Raw genomic sequence first — 13,740 nt, 5'->3', positions numbered from 1 at the left:
CGCCAGCCTGGGTGATGGACAGAGATCCTGTCTCTAAGAAAAGCAGTGCCTATGTCTTATGATTCTAGGTGGTTTGGGCCAATGGGTAGCCCCGGCAGGAGGAGGTTCCCTCCCTGCAAGGCTGACTCAGGCTACCTGTGTCTCTTGACCAAAGGTCACTACTTTTCTCAAGATGGCCCGAGCTGCAGAATGCTTCCTTTATTTAGTTTCGGTAACATTCCCCTCCTCTCCTCTCTTCAGACCTAGTGCTCCTACCAACCTTGCAGATGCTAGTCCATGATTCCTGCACCATAGCTTGCAGTTCTCTTAATCTCAGCATACATCTTTGTAATTAGTCCTTTTTAACTAAAGCCATCCTGGTTTGAGTGTATAATCTGTTTCCTATTGGGATCTAGACACAACACATATTTTTGTGTAAATCTTCAAAACCAAATCATTATACCCATCCATAATCATTTCCACAGAACTGATTCATAGATACAGATCTTATGCCGAAGTACATATACTTTTAAGGCTTTCAATAAGTATACTTTAAAAAACACAGTGTCATATGGGTATTTTCTCTAAACACCTGCCAGCACTGGGTATCTCCATTAAGAAACATTCCTAATTTGTTTTGTAAAAAATATCTCATTACTGTTTACATTTCTTTTATTACCCTGCAGGTTGAATATACCCCCACATATCTGTTGTTCCTTTTTATTTCTTCTATTTCCTGTCTAGGTCTATTGCCAATTATTGAAATGAGGCTGTTCATCTTTTTCCCATTGATTTGGAAAAGCTCTTTATGCATTTAGGAGTTATTTTTCTATCACATATGTTATAAACAGTATTTTGTTTTTGACTTTGACTTTGTATTATATTTTTTTAAACTATATATAATTCAAATGGCAAAAATAACTTACTTCATAATCTCAATATTTGGGATCAACGGACACTTATAAGTTTTCTAAAACATCTGTTTAACATTTGCTCTCATAATGCCCTGTATTCTTATTTACAAACTTATGACCAGAACAGCAGTATATTATGCTTCTTTATGCTTCTCACAGTGCCTAAAACAAACACAGAAACAAACAGAAACAAACAAAAATTATTCCAGGATATTAATACAGAAGCAGTTTAATGCAGTGGAAAGGGCTTAATAGAAGTATGATTTTAGCATACTACTTTATTATTTTGAACTTGTAAAAATGAAGATAAGTATCTTCTGTGATGTTATTGTTCAGTTTTAATGAGAGACTGAGTTCATAGATATTCAGCTATTATGTAGATTGTATAGTGAGAAAAGTAATAAACAAAGATAAGGCTTATTGATCAGTTGTTTGTAAAAAATAATAAATGGGATACTTGAATTTTTCAATCACAAAATTTATCCATACTTTATGTATGGACTATAATTGTTCAGTGCTTCCATCTCCTGCCTGGATTATCATAATAACTCTCTAAATGTTTTCTCTCTTTTTATTTGTGTCACTCCCAAGTTACTCAGCACTTAACAGACAGAAGCAGCCTTTAGAAAACATAAATACAATGTGAGCAGCATTGCTCTCAGTTTTCCAATGCTCTCCATTTTCCAATGGTTTCTCATTCTACATGGAACAAAATCCAAAGTTCCTACTATGGCCCTACTGGCTTCTCTGACCTTATTTCCTGCTCCTCTCCCCGTTCCCCACCGTGCTCCACAAAAAATGGCTTTCCTGCTATTTCTTAAACATACCAAGAGGCTTTGTTCTGACTATTCTATCTCCTTAGAATGCTCTTTCATCAGATATTTGCATGATTTACTTTCTCTGTAGGTCTGTGGAGTCACTAGGATGGAGGAGAGTACCTGTGGTATCACTTGGTGCAAGCTGGACCTCAGCAGCAGAAAAGCAGCAGGTAGGCCGGGCACGGTGGCTCACGCTTGTAATCCCAGCACTTTGGGAGGCTGAGGCGGGCAGATCACGAGGTCAGGAGATCGAGACCACGGTGAAACCCCATCTCTACTAAAAATATATAAAAAAAAAAATTAGCCGGGCGTGGTGGCGGGCGCCTGTAGTCCCAGCTACTCGGAGAGGCTGAGGCAGGAGAATGGCGTGAACCCAGGAGGCGGAGCTTGCAGTGAGCCGAGATTGCGCCACTGCACTCCAGCCTGGGCCACAGCGAGACTCTGTCTCAAAAAAAAAAAAAAAAAAAAAAGAAAAGCAGCAGGTATATGGGTTCCCTGATCCTGAGCGCTGTGCTCCTGGTGAGGGATGGTGTTCTAGTTTTTATGAGTGTGATGGCCAGTACTGAGTGTCAACTCGATAGGATTGAAGGATGTAAATTATTGATCCTTGGTGTGTCTGTGAGGGTGTTGCCAAAGGAGATTAACATTTGAGTCAGTGGGCTGGGAAAGGCAGACCCACCCTCAATCTGGGTTGGCACCATCTAATCAGCTGCCAGCGCAGCTAGAATATAAAGCAGGCAGAAAAACGTGAAAAGGCTAGACTGGCCTAGGCTCCCAGCCTACACCTTTCTCCTGTGCTGGATGCTTCCTGACCTCCAACATCGAACTCCAAGTTGTTCAGTTTTGGGACTCAGACTGGCTCTCCTTGCTCTTCAGCTTGCGATGGCCTATTGTGGAACTTTGTGATTGTGTGAGTTAATACTTAATAAACTCCCCTTTACATATAATATATATAAAATATATATACTATATATATAATATATATGAAATATATATACTATATATATAATATATATGTAATATCTATACTATATATAATATATATGTAATATCTATACTATATATAATATATATGTAATATCTATACTATATATAATATATATGTAATATCTATGCTATATATAATATATATGTAATATCTATACTATATATAATATATATGTAATATCTATACTATATATAATATATATGTAATATATATACTATATATAATATATATGTAATATATATACTATATATAATATATGTAATATATATACTATATATATATAGTGCTGTATAGTATTATTGTTCTAAATTTTCTACATAAGAAAATACTATTCTATAATCAGAAAAAATAAGTTTCAAAGTAGCTATGCCTTGTACCTACATGGCATTCTACAAATTCTAGCTATTATTTATATATACAGTGGAAAAGATCCATTTACAAGCATATCATGTTATCTAAATATAACATTCATTGATTTAAATAATACTTGTTGAACTCCAATACTTGTTGATTTGAATAAGACCAAACCATGGGCAATAATTGCAGTGAGCCGAGATCGCACCACCGCACTCCAGCCTGGGTGACCTCATCTCTAAAAAAACTAAAAAATAAAAAAATAACGGAAAGTCTTACAAATCAAAACAGTAACAAGGTACCATTTTAAACATAGAAGGCAGATATAATTCTTACAGTGGGTGACCTGACAAAACATTAGGAGTCAAGAAACTGAAACTCTGACATATATTCTATATATATAATATATGTTATATATACTATATATGTAATATATATGTAATATAATATATATATATACACACACACACAGTATCACAATAAAGTGATTCACATACTTTTTTTGGTTTCATGGTGCACATAAAAGTTATGTTTACACTATACTGTAGTCTATTACGTGTGCAATAGCATTGTCTGAAAAACAATGCACATACCTTAATTAAAAATACTTTATTGCTGAAATATGCTAATAATCATCATTATATATTATATATATAAAAAACTAATAGGATATATATCATATATATGTAATATATGTCCAACATATATTATATATATAGGATATATATTATTTATATATGTCCTATTTGTCCCGCCCCCCTAGAGAACCCTGACTAATACAATGAGGCAAGCATGAGGCAACCTTATACAAAAGAAAAAAAAATTGCCTGGGCTCCAGGTGGTCAACTTAGGTGCCATTGGTTTGTAACAGTAAATGAGAATGCCAAATGCCCAATATTGGGCAAACTTGAGACCTGTGAATAGTTGCAGCCTCTTTTTCTTGAGCAGGGGAGGGAAGAAGCTACTATTAGCTTTATGGAGAGTTTAAATCTGGTAGAGCCATATCCACACGGATGAAGGCTGGGCTAGTCTTAGCTCACTGGTAGCTAAACTGGGATAATTCTCGTTGCATAATTCTAGCTGCTTATCTCCACACAGTCTCAGTTCAAATGTCTCTTGCTCAGAGACAGCTTCTGGGACCCTTTAAGAGTTGATAGACCCTCATGTTCGTTTATTTTTACTTATTGCACTATCCCTGCATCAACAATCATTGTTTATCTGTCTATTATGTGTTTCCCATCACTAGAACTTCAGGTACACTTCTGTGTCTCCATGGCTTGGCACTTAGTAGGTGCTCAGTTAATATTTGTGAAAAGGAAGTTGATGGAATTCCATATATACATTAATTTCTAAAACTGTTAACATTAACACCTAAAGAAGTTTAAGACAAGTCACAAAGAATTTATTACTATAAATGGTTTTGGGGGATTCAAAAATGGCAGAATATGGGCTTTAGGAGAGTCACATGGGAAAATACCAGAACTTTGCATATCTTGAGTATAAATATCAATGCAAATTACAGGTATACCTCACAGATTTGTGGTTTAGTTCCAGAGTGCTGCAATAAAGCAAATATCACAATAAAGTGATTCACATACTTTTCTTGGTTTCACGGTGCACATAAAAGTTACGTTTACACTATATTGTAGTCTATTATGTGTGCAATACAATTGTCAAAAACAATGCACATAATTAAAAATACTTTATTGTTAAAATATGCTAATAACCATCTGTGAGCCTTTAGCAAGTCCTCATCTTTTTGCTAGAGGAGGGGCTTGCCTCGATGATACCTGCTGACTAATGAGGATGGTAGTTGCTGTAGGTTGCGGTGGTTGTGCAGTTTCTTAAGACAACAATAAAGTTTGCTACATCCATTGACTCATCATTTTACAAAAGATTTCTCTGTAACATATGATGCTGTTTGATAGCATTTTACCCCAGGGAAACTTCTTTCACAATTGGAATCAATCCTCTCAGTTACTGCCACTGCTTTATCAACTAAGTTTATATGATATTCTAAATCCTTTGTTGTCAATTCAACAATGTTCACAGCATCTTCACCAGGAGAATTGATTCTATCTCAAAAAACCACTTTCTTTGCTTATCTATAAGAAGCAACTCCTCATCTATTGGAGTTTTATCATGAGATTGCAGAAATTCAGTCACATCTTCAGGATTCACTTCTAATTCTAGTTCTTTTATTATTTTCACCACACCTGCGGTGATTCCTCCACTGAGGTCTTGGAACCCTCAGAGTCATCCATGAGGGTTGGAATCAACTTATTTTAAACTCTTGTTAATGTTGCTATTTTGACATCCTCCCATGAATCACAAATGTTCTTTTTTTAAAATTTAAGTTCTAGGATATATGTGCAGAATGTGCAGGTTTGTTATATAGGTATACACGTGCCACGGTGGTTTGCTGCACCCATCAACCCGTCACCTACATTAGGTATTTCTCCTAATGCTAACCTTCCCCTTCCCCCAGTACCCCACTGACAAGCCCTGGTGTGTGATGTTCCCCTCCCTGTGTCCATGTGTTTTCATTGTTCACCTCCCACTTATGAGTGAGAACATGTGGTGTTTGGTTTTCTGTTCCTGTGTTAGTTTGCTGAGAATGATGGTTTCCAGCTTCATCCACGTCCCTGCAAAGGACATGAACTCATCCTCTTTAATGGCTGCATAATATTTCATAGTGTATATGTGCCCCATTTGCTTTATCCAGTCTACTATTGATTGGCATTTGAGTTGGTTCCAAGTCTTTGCTATTGTGAACAGTGCTGCAATAAACATACATGTGCATGCATCTTTATAGTAGAATGATTTATAATCCTTTGGGTATATACCCAGGAGGTCAAATGGTATTTCTGGTTCTAAATCCATGAGAAATCACCACACTGTCTTCCACAATGGTTGAACTAATTTACACTCCCACCAACAGTGTAAAAGCGTTCCTATTTCTCCACATCTTCACTAGCATCTGTTGTTTCCTGACATTTCAATGATTGCCATTCTAACTGGTGTGATATAATATCTCATTGCGGTTTTGATTTGCATTCCTCTAACGACCAGAGATGGTGAACTTTTTTTCATATGTTTGTTGGCCACATAAATGTCTTCTTTTGAGAAGTGTCTGTTCATATCCTTTGCCCACTTTTTGATGGGGTTGTTTTTTTCTTGTAAATTTTTTTAAGTCCCTTGTAGATTCTGGATATTAGCCCTTTGTCAGATGGATAGATTGCAAAAATTTTCTCCCATTCTGTAGGTTGCCTCTTCACTCTGATGATAGTTTCTTTTGCTGTGCAGAAGCTCTTTAATTTAATTATGTCCCATTTGTCGATTTTGGCTTTGGTTGTAATTGCTTTTGGTGTTTTAGTCATGAAGTCTTTGTCTATGCCTATGTTCTGAAGGGTATTGCCTAGGTTTTCTTCCAGGGTTTTTTTTTGGTTTTATGTTTTACATTTAAGCCTTTAATCCATCTTGAGTTATTTTTTGCATAAGGTGTAAGGAAGGGGCCCAGTTTCCGTTTTCAGCACATGGCTAGCCAGTTTTCCCAGAACCATCTATTAAATAGGAAATCTTTTCCTCATTGCTTGTTTTTGTCAGGTTTGTTGAAGATAGATGGTTGTAGATGTGTGGTGTTATTTCTGAGGCCTCTGTCCTGGTCAATGGGTATTTCATAATGCCCTCTACTACCCCCGCCTTTAGCGTGCCAGGGTCCCTCCTAAAATGTGGCATCCAGAATGAAGTGTGCAGTACCACTGAGTTCTGTGTAGAGTGAGCCTCCACATCTCTCTGTCTGAATACCCTTGACTCATGCTAAGCTCAAACACAGGCAATACCCAAACATTTATCCCATATAACCATTTCCATGTACACTTCTCCAAAGATAGCCTTTGCATATATTTCTGTTTATTTAATCCTGTTGGTTTTAGCTTATTTCCCTGCCAAGTCTTCTCAGCTTTCTGCTACCTACGGGTTTACTAAAACAATTTGTCTATCTTCCTTTGACTGTGTATTAAAAACTGTTGAATACACAGAGCGGGGTCATACACACAAATCCTCCCCACCTCCAGCAAGTTGTGATTATATCAATTGTTCCATCACCACTTTGTTGGTGTATCACCTATCTCAACACTATCCAGTCTAGAGTTCTCTGCCTTGTTTCAGGTCTTTGTGAAAAAGATGTACCCAATGACTCACCAAAATCAATACATACTGTCTTTATCATTCTCTTCATTTGGGCTGCAGTAATCTTGTCAATGATGAGAATGGAACCAGTTTGACATAATCTATTTTTAGTCAATGCATACTTACTCTTGGTGATCATCACTTTCATGTTTTATTTTCGCAACTAATGTAGTTAATTCCTTGGCCTACGGTTTTGGCAGGGATTGTCCACAAGCCTCTGACTCTGTGATATTATTACTAGCTTCTATCTCCTTTCTGAAAATGAGAATATTTGTCTCCTGTCACATGGCATGTTACTCATCAGGGTTCCATAGTAACATCTGGATGTTATTTTAACAGCATGGGCCTTTAGATTTGGATTTATTTAAAGCAACTAAGTATTATCTTTCTAGATCTTTATTTTTCTTGGCAGCCATGTTACTCTAATTTATTTAATAGGCTTTTACCATGTACAGGATTTTATCCTCTGCGCTGGGGATATAGTCGTGCATATACAATTTACAGTAAAATGGGGAGACAGAAATGCGTAGGAAGTTGTAAGCATGTACTGTTCTTTATGGGTGTTACAGGAGCTGTCAGGTGGGGCAGGCAAATGTGGGTCTGGTGGCGGCAGCATGTCATTAGATTTTTATTTTAGAAAGATCACACTGGCCATACTTGCGAATGGGGATTCTCAAACTGGAATGTGTGGAGGAGTCACCTGAAAATTCAGGTTTAAAGTAAGATTCTGACTCAATATATCAGGAAGGGAGCTGAGGTTCTGTTTCTAACAAGTTCCCAGCTGAGACTGATGCTGGAGATCCATGCACTACACATTCAGGAGCAAAGCTGCAGAGAGTCAATTAGAGAGTGTGAAGATTAGAGACAGGGAACTAGGTTGAAAGGCGGTTATAGTGACCTAGGAGGAAGATGATGATGGCACAAATAGGGGGAAACTTGTTTCACTCCTTGAAGCCTGCAGATTAGTCTCTTTTGCTTTTTTGTGAAATATATGTATACTAAATAAAAGCATTTTTCTTTGACCTGTGAACAATTATACAGGTTAACTTAAGGAAAGACGGAAGGAGAGCTCAATTCCAGTCTTAGTTCTTAATAACCAGCCTGGAACTTCAGGGGCTTGCTTTAAGACCACTGAGGCCTTAGCTATCTCACCTCATCTGTAAAATGGGAGGCTGGTTGTTATGGGTTGAACTGTGGCCCTGCCAAGATTCCTGTGTTGATATTGTAACCCCCATACCTCAGTATATGACCTTATTTGGAAATAGGGTTATTACAGATGTAATGAGTTGAGATTAGGTCATACTGGATTAGGGTGGGCCCCTAATTTAATTGACTGATGTCTTTATAAAAAGGGGCAATTTGGACACAGATGCACATGCAGGGAGAAAGCCATGTAAAGCTTGGAGATATGCTGCCACAAGCCAAGGAACTGCGAGAAGCAAGGGGAGGCCTAGAACACATAGGTCCTTCCCTGGCACCTTCGTAGGGATCACAGCTCTATGGACACTTTGACTTCAGACCTCTGGCCTCCAGACCTTGAGACCATGAACTTCTGTTGTTCTAAGCCACCCAGTTTGTGGTACACTATTACAGCAGCCCTAGCAAGTTAATATAGTGGGCTGCATCTAAAAGGCCACCTTCAAGTCTGTCATACTATCGCATCATCAACACATGTCCTGCAGGAAATCTGAGCAAAATGTGGTTATACAGAAGATTTCTGTTTTTCTATCCATTATTGATCCATGATTTTCTTTTAATTCAAATTTTCATTTTGGGGAAGCCTTTATTTTTTGATGTTTACTTATGCTTCTTAAGTGGATTTTTATTAATGGATTCAACTTATTCAACCCAAAGAAAACACCCTTTTGAGGCCCTGGTTTATGAGTATAAACACTTTTGGGAAGACAGATTCTGCGGCATGAATGACATGATAGTGGCGGCACTTTCCTTACCTGAGCAACAAGAAGCCTTTAAGAATTATTTATTTTTAAACATACAAGAATATTTTAGCAATGCACATTAATTATCCTATGTCATCCCAGCAACAGTAACGTGAAGTCTATAGGAAACACAGCAAACAAACAAAATACCCATCTTACTACCTAGAAAAATACCAGTTATTATAGTATAATAGGAGAGATAGAACTGCATATTTTATTTTACAATTAATTTAGCTGATTTAACGTACTCTTTTATTTCTTGGTTCCTGAAGTTTAGAAAACAAAATGGGGAAAGGCATCTTCCTATAAGATAAAGCTAACTTTTCACTATTTTAAAAATTAAATACTACTCCTTGCTTTCTGTTTAAAAACATATTAAGCTCCATACCCTTGGAAAAAGCAAGGGGTTTGGGAGAGAATAAGGCTAAACAAACAACCTAAAGAAGGAATGGAATTAGTAGTAATATAGTCTTCCAGGTAGGAGATCTGAGCCAGGTATCCAAACTAATTCTATTTACTTTTCTTGACAGTGACAGGGATTTGACATATCTCAAAATAATCACTTACCATATCACAGTGTCTTAGTTTCCTCATCTACAAAACAAACATAAACTGTGTCCTAGGCATAGAATATAAAAGGGACATCAAGCATTTCGTAGAAAGAGGTTTAATTTTTTGTTACATGTTTTATATCTGTAGAAAGACTTCTATAATGATAGCAGAATTATTTACTGAGCATGTTATTTATAATAGACACTGGAAAGGTACTTTGCATACTTTTTCTCATTTAATCCTCACAATAACCCTGTTACTAGATACGTGTTGTTTTATCCCCATTTCATATATGTAGAATCTAAGGCCAAAGATGTTAATTTATTTTCCCAATGTCAAAAGGCAAGAAAGAATCAGACCTAAGATTCAATTTCACACCTCTCAGCACTGTAGGGATCCCAAATGTATGAATCACGTGCTGCAAACCTCAGTTCCTGTGCAGTGGAAGACATTACTAACTGATTATAGCAGTCATTTTGGAATCCCTCTAGACCTTACAATACTGATAGTGGGTAAGAAGAACTAATGTGCCTTTCTAAAGCCTTATTAAAGCCTGTACTTCGTAACAGCAGTCTTGGTGACCTGCATTCAGAGATTTTGATTCCGCAGACCTTGAGCTAGTTCCTGAATCTTTATTTTTGAGGTCTCTCCCGGTGATTCTGATGATAGCTAGGTTTAGTAAAAATTTCTTCTTGCACCTACATTCAACGATACCATATCTTTGTATATTTGTTCAGTCTATGAGTTGCTGAAATAGAAGATAGAGCTAAGGAAATAATCTTAGGAAGGAAAAGTAATTTTTGACTAGCTATTACTTATGGAATGCCTACTATATGAAAGACAGATCTAGTACCTTCCCTCCTTTTTTGAGCCACTGAAACTCTGTAAGAAAGAGCTAGTCATACTCTTCTGTGCTGAAACATCTAGTGAATATTAGAAATATATGAGTGTCATCTCTTAAATGTGACTGTGATGGGTTTGGAAGAGAAGAAAGAGATCTTAGCCATGATCTGAGAAGCCCAAGCTTAGAGGAGTATCAAATACAAATAGGAGTAAGTGAAAACCTTACAATTTATGATTCTGTATTAATCCTACTCCTTTAATTCACAACAAATTGACTAATAAACCTCCCCCACTATCCCCAAAATTACTACATGTGGTAGATTACAAGCCCGATGAGAAAAGGCAGCAATGCTCCATTAATATTTATAAATGTCGCAATGCTCATATTTCCCATCTATTTGGAAAATCAGCCCAAGTAATTAAGGAGTATGGGGAATTATAAAGATGAAAAATATCAGGAAAACAGTGCACATGGAAGTTATCAACACGATTTTACCTCTACTGTTGCATCTTAATGATTTCGTTTTCCATGGATGGCATTTTTTAAGTTTAAATTTCTGGGTGAAAACAAAACAATAAAACTTCATTATCATCCAAGCAACATACATATTTTTCAAATATGGACTTACGTCTTTGGCTTCTCCACGAGGTATCGAAAGTGTTTACTTCCAATGATTTTCACCGTGATCTCAGGCATTGCATTTGATCCACAGGGAGTCTTCCAGGCTGAAGACATGATTCCTTTCAAAATCCCTTCAAATCCCTAGGGGTGAAAATAAGTAAATTGTTCCTCTTGATTTTCCATTAGGGAACTGCATCATCCTTGTCAATAACAACAAGCAACAATAATAGCAGGAAAAAGTGTTTCACCTATATTACCTCACTTAACACTCCTAACAAAGGCATGAGAAAGATATTTTTAATTACTATTATTTTTGTTTTACTGTTGAGGAAACAAGCAAAATGTAGCTATATGACTTACTCACATCACATCACATCACATCACCAGTAATTAGCCGACTTGGGAATCTCACCTAAGAGGTCTGCACAGCAGATCTACTGAGTCATTAGGTGACTCTACCTTCCTGTACTACAAGACATAGGATGGAATTCCAGTGAGGTCAGAGCGGAAACAAGGGCATTAGTGGGACATAGGAAGAATCCATATTCAGTTCTGATGTTTAGTTTCCCCATTTATGACATCAGGGTAATTCCACGTCTGTTCTCAGGGACTTGAGGGTGAATCCAAGGAGATAATGCATCTGAAGGGAGACTGTACACAAGAGAGACAGACTTTTGTTGTGATCACTGATCTCTTTCTACAACAATACAATGAATCTGAAATTGAACTCCTGCACAAGGTGTTTAAACAGTGATGCCAAGGGAAAATCAGTTCAGTAAATCTGGCCACAGCTGAACACTCCCTTTTAGAACCACCCGGAGACTGAAAGTCCTTTAGAAATCATTCTACTCCAAAGGCTCCTTCACAGATTTGAAAACTAAGGCCCAGAGAGGGTGTGTTATTTGACAAGGATCACAGAGGAATGAAGGACGGGACTGTTTCCAGTACTTGGGTCTGATGTCTAGACCAGGGTTCTTCCCAAAAGTCCAACACTGAAGACCTGCTGTGCTAGGGCAGCCCCTCATCCCGGGGACCTGCAACCTCTTTGCACCTGTCTGGAATCTTCCAGACCCGGAATTCGTGATCCTCAAGTCCCCTCCCTGCCCAGCAGCTGCGTGTCGGCCCTGATTCCCCGGAGAGAACAGAGTCGGGGGAGCTTACCGCTAGGGCAGCGTCCCCACCCTGGCAGCTCAGAGGTGCGCGGTCCGTGCTTCTCCCCAGGAAGCTGACGCTCTCAGACCTGGGGACGGGACGGGCCGTGGGGACGGAGCCCAGGAATCCGGCCAATCACAGGGCCCGCGTCGCAGGCGGCGCCTGTTCCACCCTGGTCGCTAAGGACGCTGAAGGTTGTTTCTGGGCGGGGACCAGGTTTTTCTCCACTGCCTAGGCAGTGGACCCAGGCTCTGCCTGCCGACGGGTGAAGAGCCTAGGTGTTTCTGATCTGTGCCTTCTCTGTTCCTCAGAGATATGCGGGCGTCCTTCTAGAAGCCCATCTGGCTCACCTGTGTGGTCACCCTTGTCCTGCCCTTCCTCCGAAGGCTTCATTTCCCTTTGTGAGTTTGCACATAGTTGAGATTCCAACACAGTAGGTTCAAATCCAGACGTCTCCACTGTATAGCTTGAGTAAATCCCTTCTCTTCCCTGAGATTGTTTCCTCATCTCTAAAACGGGGCAAAATAATAACACTGTCCTAACTGGGATTTGGTGACTAAATTAAATAAGAATATCGGCCGGGCTCAGTGGTTCACGCCTGTAATCCCAGCACTTTGTTAGGCTGAGGTGGGCAGATCACGAGGTCAGGAGATTGAGACCATCCTGGCTAACATGGTGAAACCCCGTCTCTACTAAAAATACAAAAAATTAGCCGGGCGTGGTGGTGCGTGCCTGTAATCCCACCTACTCGGGAGGCTGAGGCAGGAGGATTGCTTGAACTTGGGAGGTGGACCTTGCAGTGAGCCAAGATCGTACTACTGCACTCCAGCCTAGGCAACAGAGCAAGATTCCGTATCAAACAAAGAAACAAACAAACAAACAAAAAGCAGAATATAATAGATTGATAATAATAACGTTGAGTACTATCTCTATGCCAGATCCCTTATGTGACAAGCTGGATAACTCTCATCTCACAAGTTAATAGTTATAAATAAAATAGTTTTACTTTATTTTAAAGAGAAAAGAAACAAGTTGGGGTATTGATAAACTACTCCAAATCCTGCAAAAGCAAGTACAGAGCTAAGATTAGAATATAGATCTGCATATCCTACATTTCCAGACAGTTGTTATTATGCTAAAAGAAACTTCAGCTGATGTAGGCAAAGACACTTTAGATTGATTCCCAAACGGTATTGTTATTTGCATCAACATAGGCAGCAGCAGCTCCAGCATCCGTACCCCTGCCTCCTAACCTCTAGCTGTTTTGTGCTTTACAGGTAAATGTATCAGCCACTGGCACATGCAGCCAGAGGTGGACAGCACACTCAGCTCCCCTCCAGGGGCTCACTCTCTAGTGGGTGAGACACACAGCCACATTCTATGATAT

The 13,740-nt window shown here is 38.6% G+C and overlaps 1 protein-coding gene across 1 annotated transcript in view; it reads right to left on the bottom strand.

The window, feature by feature from the left end:
- Window positions 1-12,442, bottom strand: part of C19H1orf87 (chromosome 19 C1orf87 homolog) — an 83,378-nt gene extending 70,936 nt beyond the window's left edge. The window contains exons 1-2 of the mRNA XM_055234395.1: window positions 12,363-12,442; window positions 11,209-11,342 (exon numbers count right to left, since the gene is read on the bottom strand). Coding sequence (XP_055090370.1) covers window positions 11,209-11,315 — 107 coding nt within the window. The 5' untranslated portion in view covers window positions 11,316-11,342; window positions 12,363-12,442. The remainder of the gene's footprint in view (window positions 1-11,208; window positions 11,343-12,362) is intronic.
- Between the last annotated feature and the right edge of the window lie 1,298 nt (window positions 12,443-13,740).

This window comes from Symphalangus syndactylus, chromosome 19 (assembly GCF_028878055.3).
Source record: "Symphalangus syndactylus isolate Jambi chromosome 19, NHGRI_mSymSyn1-v2.1_pri, whole genome shotgun sequence".
NCBI lineage: Eukaryota > Metazoa > Chordata > Mammalia > Primates > Hylobatidae > Symphalangus > Symphalangus syndactylus.
The sequence above is the reverse complement of the archived record's forward strand: the minus strand, read 5'-3'. Positions and strand labels throughout refer to the sequence as shown.